At 39.7% G+C, this 12,500-nt stretch overlaps 1 protein-coding gene across 1 annotated transcript in view; it reads left to right on the forward strand.

Annotated features, from left to right (window-relative positions):
• The window catches only part of LOC138052066 (ATP-binding cassette sub-family C member 4-like), a 29,763-nt gene that overhangs the window by 4,430 nt on the left and 12,833 nt on the right, over positions 1-12,500 (forward strand). Inside the window, exons 2-5 of the mRNA XM_068898427.1 lie at positions 3,906-4,517; positions 5,705-6,084; positions 10,135-10,513; positions 11,307-12,038. Coding sequence (XP_068754528.1) covers positions 3,969-4,517; positions 5,705-6,084; positions 10,135-10,513; positions 11,307-12,038 — 2,040 coding nt within the window. The 5' untranslated portion in view covers positions 3,906-3,968. The remainder of the gene's footprint in view (positions 1-3,905; positions 4,518-5,704; positions 6,085-10,134; positions 10,514-11,306; positions 12,039-12,500) is intronic.

The following is a 12,500-nucleotide window of genomic DNA, read 5'->3' on the forward strand; positions in this document are numbered from 1 at the left end:
CAGTTAAGGTTTCCGCCATTCTGAAGAAAATGTAATAAACAAAATATATTAGAGGTCTGCCAGAACTATCACATTCCCGCCTTCCTCTGCGCGTCGGGGCTCGAAGGGTAGTAGGAACTTTTCAGTCATCACCAAAAAGTTCCGGTTATGGCAATAAATTTGAAAGAAGTTGAGTCTTCATGGGGCCAGAAAAGAAAAGAAGGATACTTTTTTGTTATTTTCTAGCACAGCTATATGGTTGAGCGACACTCGTGAACAAAACAAGGAGCCAATGGTTATGAAGCAATGCACAGTTTGATTGCGTATTAGATTTGGTTCGATCCCAGGACTTTCTCTTCCATTGACCATATTCTAACGTTTCCTGACGTAACTTCTATGAGGGCCTATTGAATCAAATTAGTAAATTACTCATTGGTTTGTTGAAGAGCAAAATGAGAACTTGATCTGTTGGATGAAAGAGACAGTTTCAGAAAAACCAAATGGGGTTAACTTGTTGGCTTGCAGGAGTTATATTGGATTTAATCGAAGGGAATTTACATTGCTGTTGTACATAATTCAAGTAAGTGAAAATAACTACAGTTTAATAGCTCTTCGATTCCTGTAATCTATTTCTTGTAATTTGGGCGCAATAAAAAGGCGTAAACAGTTTTTTTGTGTTTCGAAATTTGTTATAGAAAAGAAAAGCACTTTTGAGTGAATAATGATCAAAGGGTTAATTTTGATGCTGTTAAATTTTGAATAGATTTTGAAATAGTTTATGTTGTGGTCTCGTACCATGTTGTATATAGCTGGTCGTCAATTTCATATATGCGGATATTACAATTTCAACCATATATTTAGTTTTCCTAATATAAGGTTTAACGGTATGTAAACTGAGACAATTTATTAATTTGATGAGGCCACCCATTCCCTTGAGGGATGTTTTCCTTTTCGGAAGAGCTGTTGGTTGACGTTAGGTTGTAACAGGATGTTTTGAAAACTTTTGGAAAGTTGAGCAGGTTATCCGGTGGTTGTTATTACATGATCCAAGAAGCTAATATCGAATATATAGAGGTACCAGGTCAGAGAAACTGATATGGATATCCATTTTTGCCCAAAAATAACTTCAACTTTAAGTTTTTATTCCTAAGTAGCACAAGATAGAATTTCAATATTAGCAAGTTGAAGAATACCTAAAAAGTAAGGGTTGGATAGGACATTTATTTTTTGAAAGTTTAAGGGAACATTTCTTTTCAGACAACTGCTGAAAGATTGGAAGCCTTATGTTACCGATTTCCTTTGGAGGATGCAAAAATTCACTGCTTAGAGTTCAACTAGACTATCGTAGACAGATAATATGACTAACACAAACCTTAAAGAAAACGGTTCGCACTTTCTCTTATTTCTCGAACACGACTGATCACAGAAAACACTAAGACCCGTGCGGCAAAGACTACTAAACAAAACTTGCTGATTAAGAAGCTAACCCCAAATCAGCGCTGCGGAAAAAAGAGAAAAAATACGGAATCAAAAATTAAAATTAAGTCAAACTTAACTCTATTCTCGTTATTATGGTCCTTGGTACTTTTAGTACCATTGCATCAGTCAAACAAGCAACAGAACTGTAAGACGGTAAGCAAGATCCCGGCGGTACGCCAAATGCTAAATAAGGAGAACTAGGGATTGTTGTGTAGAATCATGCTAAAACGACTGATAGCAGCAGTCTTGAAAAACTGAATTTCTGCAATCAGGTACTTAGAGCGCAATTAATCAAATTCAATAGCAAGAAATTCGGAAAAATGAATAAGCTGCAGCTTAGCGTAACAACAGAAAGCTTAAGCACGGCACAAAAGGAAACAAACAATGGCATTGTACACCCCGCATGCGCATTTTGCAATTGGGTACACTTTTTTGCCGTTGTCCTTCCGACAAATGCGTGAAATGACACAATTTGAGGTCACGTGGCGGACGCGATCGTAGGATCATAAATTTTCAATTTTCTCTTCAAACCTTCACTCCAGTTTTATTCCTGGAATCTTCATACCTACAGACGACTCGGAGTAATCGCCAAATTATATCAGTAAGGCTGAAAACAATATTCCTAGACAACGTTTTCGTATCCGTCGTTGTCCTTGCTTAATAGGTAGCTTCTAGTTCTGCCCATGACGCACGTGCTTTTACATTTTGGTACATTTTTTGCCGTTCTCTTCCTGACAAGAACGTGAATTGGCCAAATTTGTATATATGTGGTGGACTCGAGCAATAGAGTTCAATTTTCCATCCAAACAACTACACCGTTCCTACCAATTTTTTCCCTGGAATGTTGATACACGTTTTCCATGCCGAATGACTTTGAGTACTCGCTAAATTATTGCAACAACGCGATTAATACTTTTAGGGGCTGTTTACATGGGGTTAGGAAGATCCTAGCACTAGGAAGATCCTAGAAGGCGGATCATCCTAGCGCCATATGTTTTCTGTATTCAGTTTACATGCAAGAGGTCGTACTTGGCCCTTGTGCTAGGATCTTCCTAACTGTGAGCTAGGAAGATCCTAGCGCTAGGAAGATCCTAGCACCAAGTAAACTGCCTTTGCTCGGAAGTTCCTGGTACTAGGAACTTCACGGTATTCAGCTGACAAAGGTCGACAATTTCGTCTGGCGTTGCCACGGGACGATTCTAATGATTCTGATAATCGCCGACAATATTCCGGACCAGTTTTGTTTCAAAGATACACCACCCAAACGAGAGACACAGTGGAAAGCAGCCCCTTAGACAATGTTTTCGTCCTTGTTTAAGTTCCCTAATTAAGCATAATGTGATACCAAGTCTTACGCGTATTTTAATGAAGAGAGTTCTCTAGTGTAACCAACAACCATATATTGGTTTACTGAAGCAAAAAAATGAAAAAAACAGGCCTAAAATAAATTTTAGTTCCCAAAACTGGTAGGCTATTGAAGCATAGCTGCTGTGACGTCATGGCAACAAAGGCCATTTAGTTTTTTAAGTATCTTTTCAAAATATAAGTCCGTGGAGGAAATGTTATAAATAGACTCTTTTCTTGCGCTCAGAATTTTGGGTATTGGGGCCACTTTAAAACCGCAGAGGAAATTTTATAGAAAACAAACAAAGCACTGATGGTGCTGGACGTCTTAAAACGGGTCAGTTCCGTGAGCTTTTCAGAATCATATTTCCAACTATGTGACTCTGAGTTTAATGTGCATCATACATTAGTTACAAAAAAAAAATCATCATAACTTCTTGATTCCTTATGAAATTTGATTGGTTCTGACAATGTGCTAGCACTGAAAAAAATGAAGCCTTGTTATCTTTTAACAGCTGTAAAGTTACATTATTAACTCACAGATACTAGACTGACTTAAATGTCCCATCGAGGGCAACACAAATGTTTCTTTACAATCAAACTCATGAATTTAAAACGAAGATCTCTCTCCTATTTGTTCACGTTCTATGCTCAATGGATTGAGTGCTGATCAATTTCCTGAAAATTTTGAGTTAAACTGGATGGTTCTTTAACTAGTCTTTGAAACCGAAATCTAAATATCACTGAGAGATGATGTCAGAGAGCAGATACCAAAAAAAGATAAGCAATATGCGAACGGGTTGACTAGCTTACTTATTGCTTGCTTAGCGATCAGACGACAGTTGTGGAATTTTTAAATTAAAGAAAGAGGCACCTCTATTGTTATTCTAATAAACTACGAAAAGCAGTTTTTGTGATTTCAGGTCCTGTTTTTTTTCTCTCAATTTTCCGAGAGCAGACGGAATAAGGACCTTATGATATTGATTAAGAAAAGAGACTTTGCGTAAATGCGCGAGGGGAGAATACTTGCTACTTCTAAAAAAGTGTTTTACGAATATCTTTACGTTCGGTGTCATTAACAGATGTCACACTTGTTTTAACAGATCGCGTGGAAAATTTACACCATGTGATTCCGACGATAAATCCAAGTCATCAAAGGTAGGAGTATGATGAAAAACGGGTACGAAAAACTCAAATCAGAGTACGATAACAAGGAAAGTGTAAACCCTGTTTTGAACGCCAACATCTTCTCTAAACTGACGATATGGTGGATGAACAAAATTTTTGTCATTGGCAACAAAAAGCCGCTGGAAGAAGACGATTTATTTCCATTGCTAGAAGATGATAAATCATCTGTGCTTACAGAGAAACTGCAAAGAGAATGGCAAAAAGAATTGGACAAGAGACATGAAGGCAAAAGACCTCGATTTTGGAAAGCGCTAATGCGTGTCTGTCCCTGGTATGAGTATATGTCAATTGTGGCATTGGTGTTAACCGATATGGCAAATAGGATGTCTTTACCAGTTTTATTGGGTTTCTTAATTTCGTATCTAATGGGAATTCGGCAGTTGGATGTTAGCTTTAAATACATTTTACCCACTTTTATTTGCATCACATCTCTGGGAAGAAATCTTGCTCAACATCATTACCAAAACAGGTCAGCATTATTGGGGATGAGGTTTCGGGCGGCAGCTACTGGATTACTCTACAAAAAGGTAAGTGAAAATAAATCTTGACCCTTTGACAGTAATTAACTTACCCGTAACTACTCTTAAATGTCCGGTAATACCATTACAACAACTTCTCACCACTGTACACTATCGGTAAATCTAATTCAAAAAAGGTCTTAAATTTAAACCTATATTGCGATCAGTTGTTCCCTCAGGTTCGTGAGATAGAACTAGGTGCATGAATCTCTTAAGAGACCGTGAACGCCCCGTGATAACAACATCTATTAATTTACTTAAGAGATGATGGGGGCACCAAGCAAGACTTAAATCACTATGGACAAGGCCAGGGGATGGGTTTCTGATTTGATTGTCAGTAATCATACAGTACCAATTTCATACAGTAGAACTTTACGTAGGTGTTGCGGAGCGATGAAAAGACATTTGATACACCCATAAGCTTATGTAATTTGACATTTGTGATATTTTGCACCAAAACGTCGTGCCGAACCAAATACCGACCAAAATAATTAAGTGCGTCATTTGATGAAGGCGTCGAACTTATTAAAAACAATGAAAACAGTCACTGATGGTGCGGTCAGGTTCACAACGATCATCGAGCAGGTCTCATTAAGGGAAGGGCATTGGCCAATATATTTATTTTAAGATTTGGAAACATTGAATTATTGGTTAAGTGAGGATAACGATAATGGTCATAATGATATAAATAACACATATCAACCTACCAAATTACATCTGTTCGTATTTTGATAGAAATCAAAATACCATTGCCATTGATGTAACAGACAAAAAAAATGACGTTCATGAACTTTTTTTAACTGGTTAATACAGGAATTATTAAAATCAATTTTAGAAATTTTGGCATTCCTGAAAAATGGGTAGTGTATACAAATCTTATGCCGGGACAAGAAAAAGAACAACTGAAGGGCACGCACCTAGTGGTGAACCAATACTTAGTTTCAGACCTACAATATTAAGCGTCCATACTGCAATAAATTAAATAGCGACGTATGACGTAAACCTCGACTAATCTGATCGGGAGCTAGAATCTCCGTACTCACCTGATGAATTGCACTGATGTGGATCCCATCAGATTTTTTTTCCTTGTCTTGACTTGTTACCAGCGATAATTCCGTTTTGTTTCATTTCGTCGAAAACTTTGCTTCGTATATATATGTGCTCTCTGTATTTCTGTATTTTCTATGCTTTGACAGGTATTGCGTATGAGCCAATCCAAGCTAGCAAAGATTACTTCTGGTCACGTAATCAACCTAGTATCTAACGATATTCAGCGACTTGACTTGGCAACCCAGAATCTCTTCGCGTCACTACGTTCCCCGTTTGATCTTGTCATACTGGGAATTCTTCTCTGGGTCTTGATTGGCTGGCAAGCTGTCGCAGGCTTGGCTTTTGCACTTATTCTTATCCCCTACGAAGCCGAGATGACAGGGTGGGTTGCTAAGCTAAGGATGCAGGCTGCGCGCGTTACAGATAAGAGATTAGCAGTGATGAATGAGATTGTCTCCGGGATACGAGCAGTCAAGATGTATGCCTGGGAGTGGCCTTACAGAGATGCTGTGCGCATGGTCAGAAAGTAAGTGATGTTAGAGTTTAGGCAGCGATAACATGAGATACTTAGTGTCAAGTTACACAATGTTATCAATAGCCAAGTGAGTGAAGGAACGCGTTTTCATGGCAAAGCAAATTTCAAAAGTTTTCATTGATTTCCGGCGGCCAGTAAAATATTGGTTCACCAAAATGGGGCCTCCATACAAAACTCTCAAAAGTTTCCTAAGACGTTTCTGCCAATAACTATAACTTGAAAATGGTGTACCACACAGACTTGAGACTTTGAGAAGTTGTTTATATATAAGCATTTTGTTTTCTTGGTCTTTTTCATTGAACGGCTTAGTATTTATTTTTTGTTGAGTGACAGTGAAAACGATTTATACACCAAGGGGTTTCCAAAAAAGCAGACGAACTCTCTGAAAATAAAAATGAGCAAGGCTGATATAACGGTACTGATTACGGTTTACACCGACGTTACAATATGAATAGTGTTATAGCGATAAGTAATTTAAGACTGGTTTCGATTCAGGCATAAAACACGAGCGCAACGCAAGTGAGAACATCAGAACACAAGCATAAAGACATACGCATGCTCAGTATCTACAAATTTCTCGGTACCAGCTTTGTTCTACTGAAATAAAGATGACAGATAAAGAAGAAATCTCTCTTTTTGCGTTGGACCTAAAAGGTTTTGGTTTTGGGTTTGGTAAGGAAGATATATAGTCGCAGGCACGCTCAATGGGAGTTCAATAACTTGGTATGGGACCTTAGTGAGGCGACGGACAGTTGTACTCTCTGAAAAAATAAAAGGAACGCAGCCAGGATGAGTCATGATAAAAAACTTGAATGGGCGTTCTCTGGCTAAAAAGAAAGTAAAAATTGCAAGCTTTCGACCACTAGAGCTGTGGTCTTCAACGGGCAAAAAGACGAATGAAGTAAAAATTCGGAGAATATATAGTGAGATAAAAATGATAACAATAAAGTGAAATTAGGGAAAAAAGGTGATTAAGAATTTTTGTTAAAAAGTATGCGGTATTGTCCTGGAAGTGGGCAAGAGTTATTGTCCGCGTCAGGCGTGGTAAAGGTGTGCCAAGATTCTAGAAATTTCCTGATGCGGAAATTTCCTTTGTCAATGATCGACGCATTGTTGAGGTCAATGACGTGGTTGTGAGACCAAGCATGCTTGGCAACTCTGGAGCCTTTGGCCGCTGTCTTCACATTTGTAATATGTTCTTTTTTCCTCGTGGCAAAGGATCTACCTGTTTCGAAACAGGTAGATCCTTTGCCAGGAGAAAAAAAAAAAAAGAAGAAGAACATATTAGAAATGTGAAGACAGCGGCCATAGGATGGCTTGGCCACTTTTTTCCTAAGGTCTGGGCGTAGCACATCCAGTCGGGTGCGCATTCGGCGATGCATAAGTAATTCTGCTGGCGTACATCCGGTGGCAATGTGTATAGTGGTCCGGTAGCTCAAAAGGAATGAGCATATCTTCTGCGTCAAGGCACCAGAATCCCGCTTTGAAGATTTCATACCTTGTTTGAACGTTCTCACTGCTCTCTCTGCCTCCCCATTCGATGCAGGATGATGAAGCACACTCAAAAGTCTTGAGCAATGAATTGAGATCCATTATCAGAGACAATTTATTCGGAAAGACCATGAGTAGAAAATCCAAAACGCAAGGTTTGCACTGTTGCTTTAGCACTAGTACTGGACATTGGTAATACTACTAACCACTTAGACTTAGCATCAACAATGAAGAGGAAAGAGTTTCCATGAAATAGACCGCAGCATCAACATGTAGTCGCTGCCAAGGTCGGTGCGGCCAAATCCAGGGGTTGTCTGAAGTAAACGGAGCTTTGCCATAGGTAGTTTGACACACTTCACAGCTCTTCACAATCTGCTCTATATCAGGGTGTAGTTCTGACAACACAGCTTCTTGGTGTTTAACTGGAGTTACAACTCGTGTACCTCTCAGCAGACATCCGTCTTCTACTGTGAGTTCATAGCGCTGACGGTAGTAGCTCTTCAAATTATCAGGAACGTCGTGTTCTTCAGGCCACCCATGAAGAGTAAAGTGTAATACTCTTGATGAAATTGAAGTTTCTTCACGGATCAGCCTTGCATCAATAGGTACTCGAGCTTTTTGAAGCTTGTTAATCTCTTCAGCTTCCTGGTCAAACTCCTGACAGTCACTCTTGATCCCTTTTTGCAGTAGAGACAATGCATCTGTATTTGCATTCTGCTTGGAGGACCGGTATTTAATTTTATACTGGTATGCCAACAGCTGCATTGCCTATCTTTGTAAGCGCGATGCTGCTATGGGTGGTATCCTTCACTTGGGGCCAAAGAGCAATGTGAATGGCTGGTAATCTCTCAATAGGGTGAATTTGTGGCCATATAAATATTGTTTGAACTTGCGTATTCCAAAAATGATAGCCAAAGCTTCTTTCTCAATGACAGATTAATTGTTTTCAGCCTTCGTTAACGACCTTGAAGCGTATTGGTCGCTCAGTTCCGTCTTCGGCAAGGTGTGAAATTATGGCTCCCAGGCGAATGAAGGCGAAACTTAGTGACGTATCTACTGCCAATTGAACCTCCAATTTAGGACTGCAGTGAGCTAACACACTTGAAGAAGCAAGAGTGTCCCTCATAATGCAATATCTACATCCTTCTTCAAAGTTAGATCTGCTTCACCTAATAGCTTTCTTTGAATTCTTTGACAAGTTATACCACACACTAGTCTGTGAAGTTTCGGCTAACTTTTGCTGACTTTTTAGCCAAAAATTCTCTGATCGACTGATCTTCTTCTTGGTAGGATTTATGCGGGAACTTGTACCTTTCAGCGATATTGAACTACTTTCCGTCATTTTAGTAACCTATATCCCTGTGGCCAACGTTGTGGTGTTTGGGTCCAAATAACTGCGATAACTCAGCAACAACGACAACGTTTTAATGGCGGTTCAACAACTACATTCAGTGACAGCACATGGCGAGTCGCATGAGTAACTATGACGTCGTAATATCCAGTCGATCGCAATAGGCCATTTCCGAGTTCATGTCTGCCTCCTCTTCAAAGTGAGTCTAAGTGCGAAGTATTTGTGATGGTAATTAGTTCTACTTTACATCTGAATGAAAACTAATTTTCATAACAAAAACTTCGCACGTGGACTCGCTTTGAAGGGGAGGCAGACATGAACTCGGAAATGGCCTATCCGCCTTTTTGTTTGTGGATAGTCAATTCTCGATGAAATCTGGGTCAAGAGCGATGATTGGTTTACCGCTGCATGTGCATATTTCATACTCGCCCCCACAGCGACGTAAGCATAACATAAGCACAAGGAGAACGAACCACTCTCTTTATTCTTCTCCTTTCCTCTCTCCTTCTTCTTTTTCTTCTTCTTCTTCTTCTTCTCTTCTCTCTTTCCTCTTCTTCTCTCTTTCTTCTTTCTTCTAGTCAACTGGTCTTTGATGTTCGTTAAAACGGTCTTTGAGCATTCATTTGGTTTCACCAATGAATTGTTTATGGCAACGATTGCATTGTACCATGTAGGTAACATTTTTTGGAAAACCCCGATGAAGAAAGTTCCTTTCGAAATACTGGCTTGATATCATATATTCATTCATCGTTGAACCATCCTTGCTATTTTTTGTTTTTCTTTTTAAATATTTGTATTCACTATTTTCTTAAATACATCTTGTTTACCCCTCAAAATTTTGCATAATCATTGTTTGCAATTTCTCCTGGGACATGATGTCCCAAGAGAAATAGAAAACAATCCTATGCAAAATTTTGGGGGGTAAACAAGGTGTATTATGGGATTTGAGAAAGTAGAGAATGGCTGATAAGGTCCTTCATCGGGATCCGGTATTTCTGCCGGTTTTGTTACGCTGGTCCTTGCCTACAAAGTTATATGTTATATACAAACACAACTGTTGCGGCAAGTCGCGTGTTTATGAGCACCAGTCCCCTCTTTCGTATGTCAAAATGTTTCATATCCTCCGTTCATCAGAGTTCTGGTTACCGTATTATATATGGCTTATTTTAAGCAGATCTCCTTGTTTTTTTGTTTTTTAGATACGAGATTTCCATCCTTAGAAAAATCTACAACATTCTCTCAACCTTCGCCTCCCTGCAACATACGTACGATAGCGTTATCTGCCTTATTGCGTTCATAACACTCATTTTTACTGGGATACGTCTGACACCGTTCAATGTTTTCACCATGGTGGGCTTATTGTCTGAAAACAGACGTTCTCTTGTATATGGGCTGACAGATGGCATGCAGCTTATAGCTGATTGTTTCGCGTCCCTGGAGAGAATAGAGTCATTCTTGTTGATCGAGGAATTAAATGGAAATGGAAAGGACATGAACCAATCAAAGGAAACATCCAAAAATGAAGCTGAAGGAGACAAGAAAGCCAAAGCGGAAACAAATGTAGAACCTTTCCTGAAGGTGCGATTATGGTTTGTTTGGAGTACGCCTAAGAACTTAACCAAGATAAATCTCGGACGAGATTATTATTATTATTAGCTTGTTTTGCCATTTTTTTTTTTAACTTCGCTTCAATGCACCGTAAAAGTCAACACAACTGACATCATTTGACTCATGTTTGCGGTATCAAATAAAGATGTAGCCTATTTGTTATATAAAGTCACAATGTGTCTTTGAAAGTAGGAATGCATGACAATTTTTGGCGTTAGATGATGAATAGAGCCACACAGTCTGGTGGTTGGATAAATGACTGCATGGTTTACATACACATACTTATACTTACTTAATTAACCGCTCCCCATAGGGGCTTTTCAGGTCCAATAAAACACAACAACAACAACTGTTAAGAATCCCAACTGGCCGGAGGCAAACCAGTTGGCTATTTTACAAGTGCAGCTGGGAAGTTGAACCAGGGACCACCTGGAACAAATTCAACGAGTGGTCAGAAAGGGTCTTGAACCTGGGATCTCAGGATCTCAAGTCCAGCGCCCTAACCACTGTGCCACACTGCTTCTCTATTTTCCTCTCTATATTCTGGTTTCTATAGGTGCCAAAACAGATTGGGGTAGGTCCACTAAAAATTCTTTTCTGTAACCTCCGTACACGTCGAAGCTTTCCTGTGCTTATACAAATTGTTTCAAAAGTGCGCTTCCTTTGTCGACAAGGTTCGCTTTCATTGGCTGTCCGATTATGAGAGAGAACGAGAGCCCCTATAATTAATTGCGTAACTTAATTCGTTGTTTCCTTCTATTAGGCTTCTAACATAACATGTCACTGGAATGGCACCCATGAAACTGCAGTTCTCAATGACGTGAGTATCGAAGTAAAAGGAAACAAGCTACTTTTAGTGACTGGTCCTGTAGGCAGTGGAAAATCATCGCTTCTACTTGCATTCCTTGATGAACTTCCTCCAAGCACCGGAAACATAACTTGCAATGGCAAAATCGTCTACGTCCCTCAGACAGCCTGGGTTTACAGCGGCACGCTACGAGACAACATCCTTTTCAACCAAGAGTTTGACCAAGAAAAATACGACCGTACAATTGAAGCTTGCGATTTGAAGAAGGACATCGCCATGTTGCCGGATGGTGACAAAACAATTCTTGGTGAACGCGGTGCGAGCTTGAGCGGTGGGCAGCGAGCTCGCGTAAATCTAGCTCGCGCAGTGTACAGCGATGCTGATATATATTTACTTGATGATCCACTTAGCGCTGTGGATGCTAAAGTTGGAAAGCACATCTTTGAGAATTGCATAAACGGGTTGTTAAGGAACAAGGTGCGGGTTCTTGTGACTCATCAGCTTCAGTATATGAAGAGTGCAGACTACATAGTGATCTTGGACAAAGGGAACGTCGTAAAGGAAGGCGAGTACGATAATATGAAGGAAGCCGGGCTTGATATTGAGTCGCTGGAGAAAGAATTTCATAATGGCCACGAGAAGTATCATGAACTGGAAGGAGGAAAAATGACCGTAACCACCGAGCAGGTATGAACAATGTCTCCTTTTTCTGTGGCTTATACCTTGCAACATCGAAATTCACAATGCATACCTAAATTTTCCTGTGTTCTTAATAAGTATAAACTGTAGTGTGTCTTCCAGGTTTCTTGGGCTTAACCAACTTATGTCTCTGTTTGATGTAGTAGTACCAATTTCTTATTTTCATATGGCATGAAAGAGATACTTCACACATAAGGAACTTTTATGAGAAGGAGCGCCAAAATGGAACGGAGTGGGTGAGAAGTAGAATGGTTTTGAGTACATCTTTTTTTTACTGACACACTGGACTCTTTCTCGTTTCGTGACGAAAAAATGTCACGGTAAAACGTCACGGCACAGGTGCTGAAGGCCCCGTCGCGGAACGGATAAATTGTAAAATTTTCAGAACCGTTCCGCTTCTTATCCCTTCCTGTCTTTTCTCAGTCGTTTGAAATCTCCCTTCCGATATCA

This window comes from Montipora capricornis, chromosome 6, assembly GCF_036669925.1.
Source record: "Montipora capricornis isolate CH-2021 chromosome 6, ASM3666992v2, whole genome shotgun sequence".
Lineage (NCBI taxonomy): Eukaryota > Metazoa > Cnidaria > Anthozoa > Scleractinia > Acroporidae > Montipora > Montipora capricornis.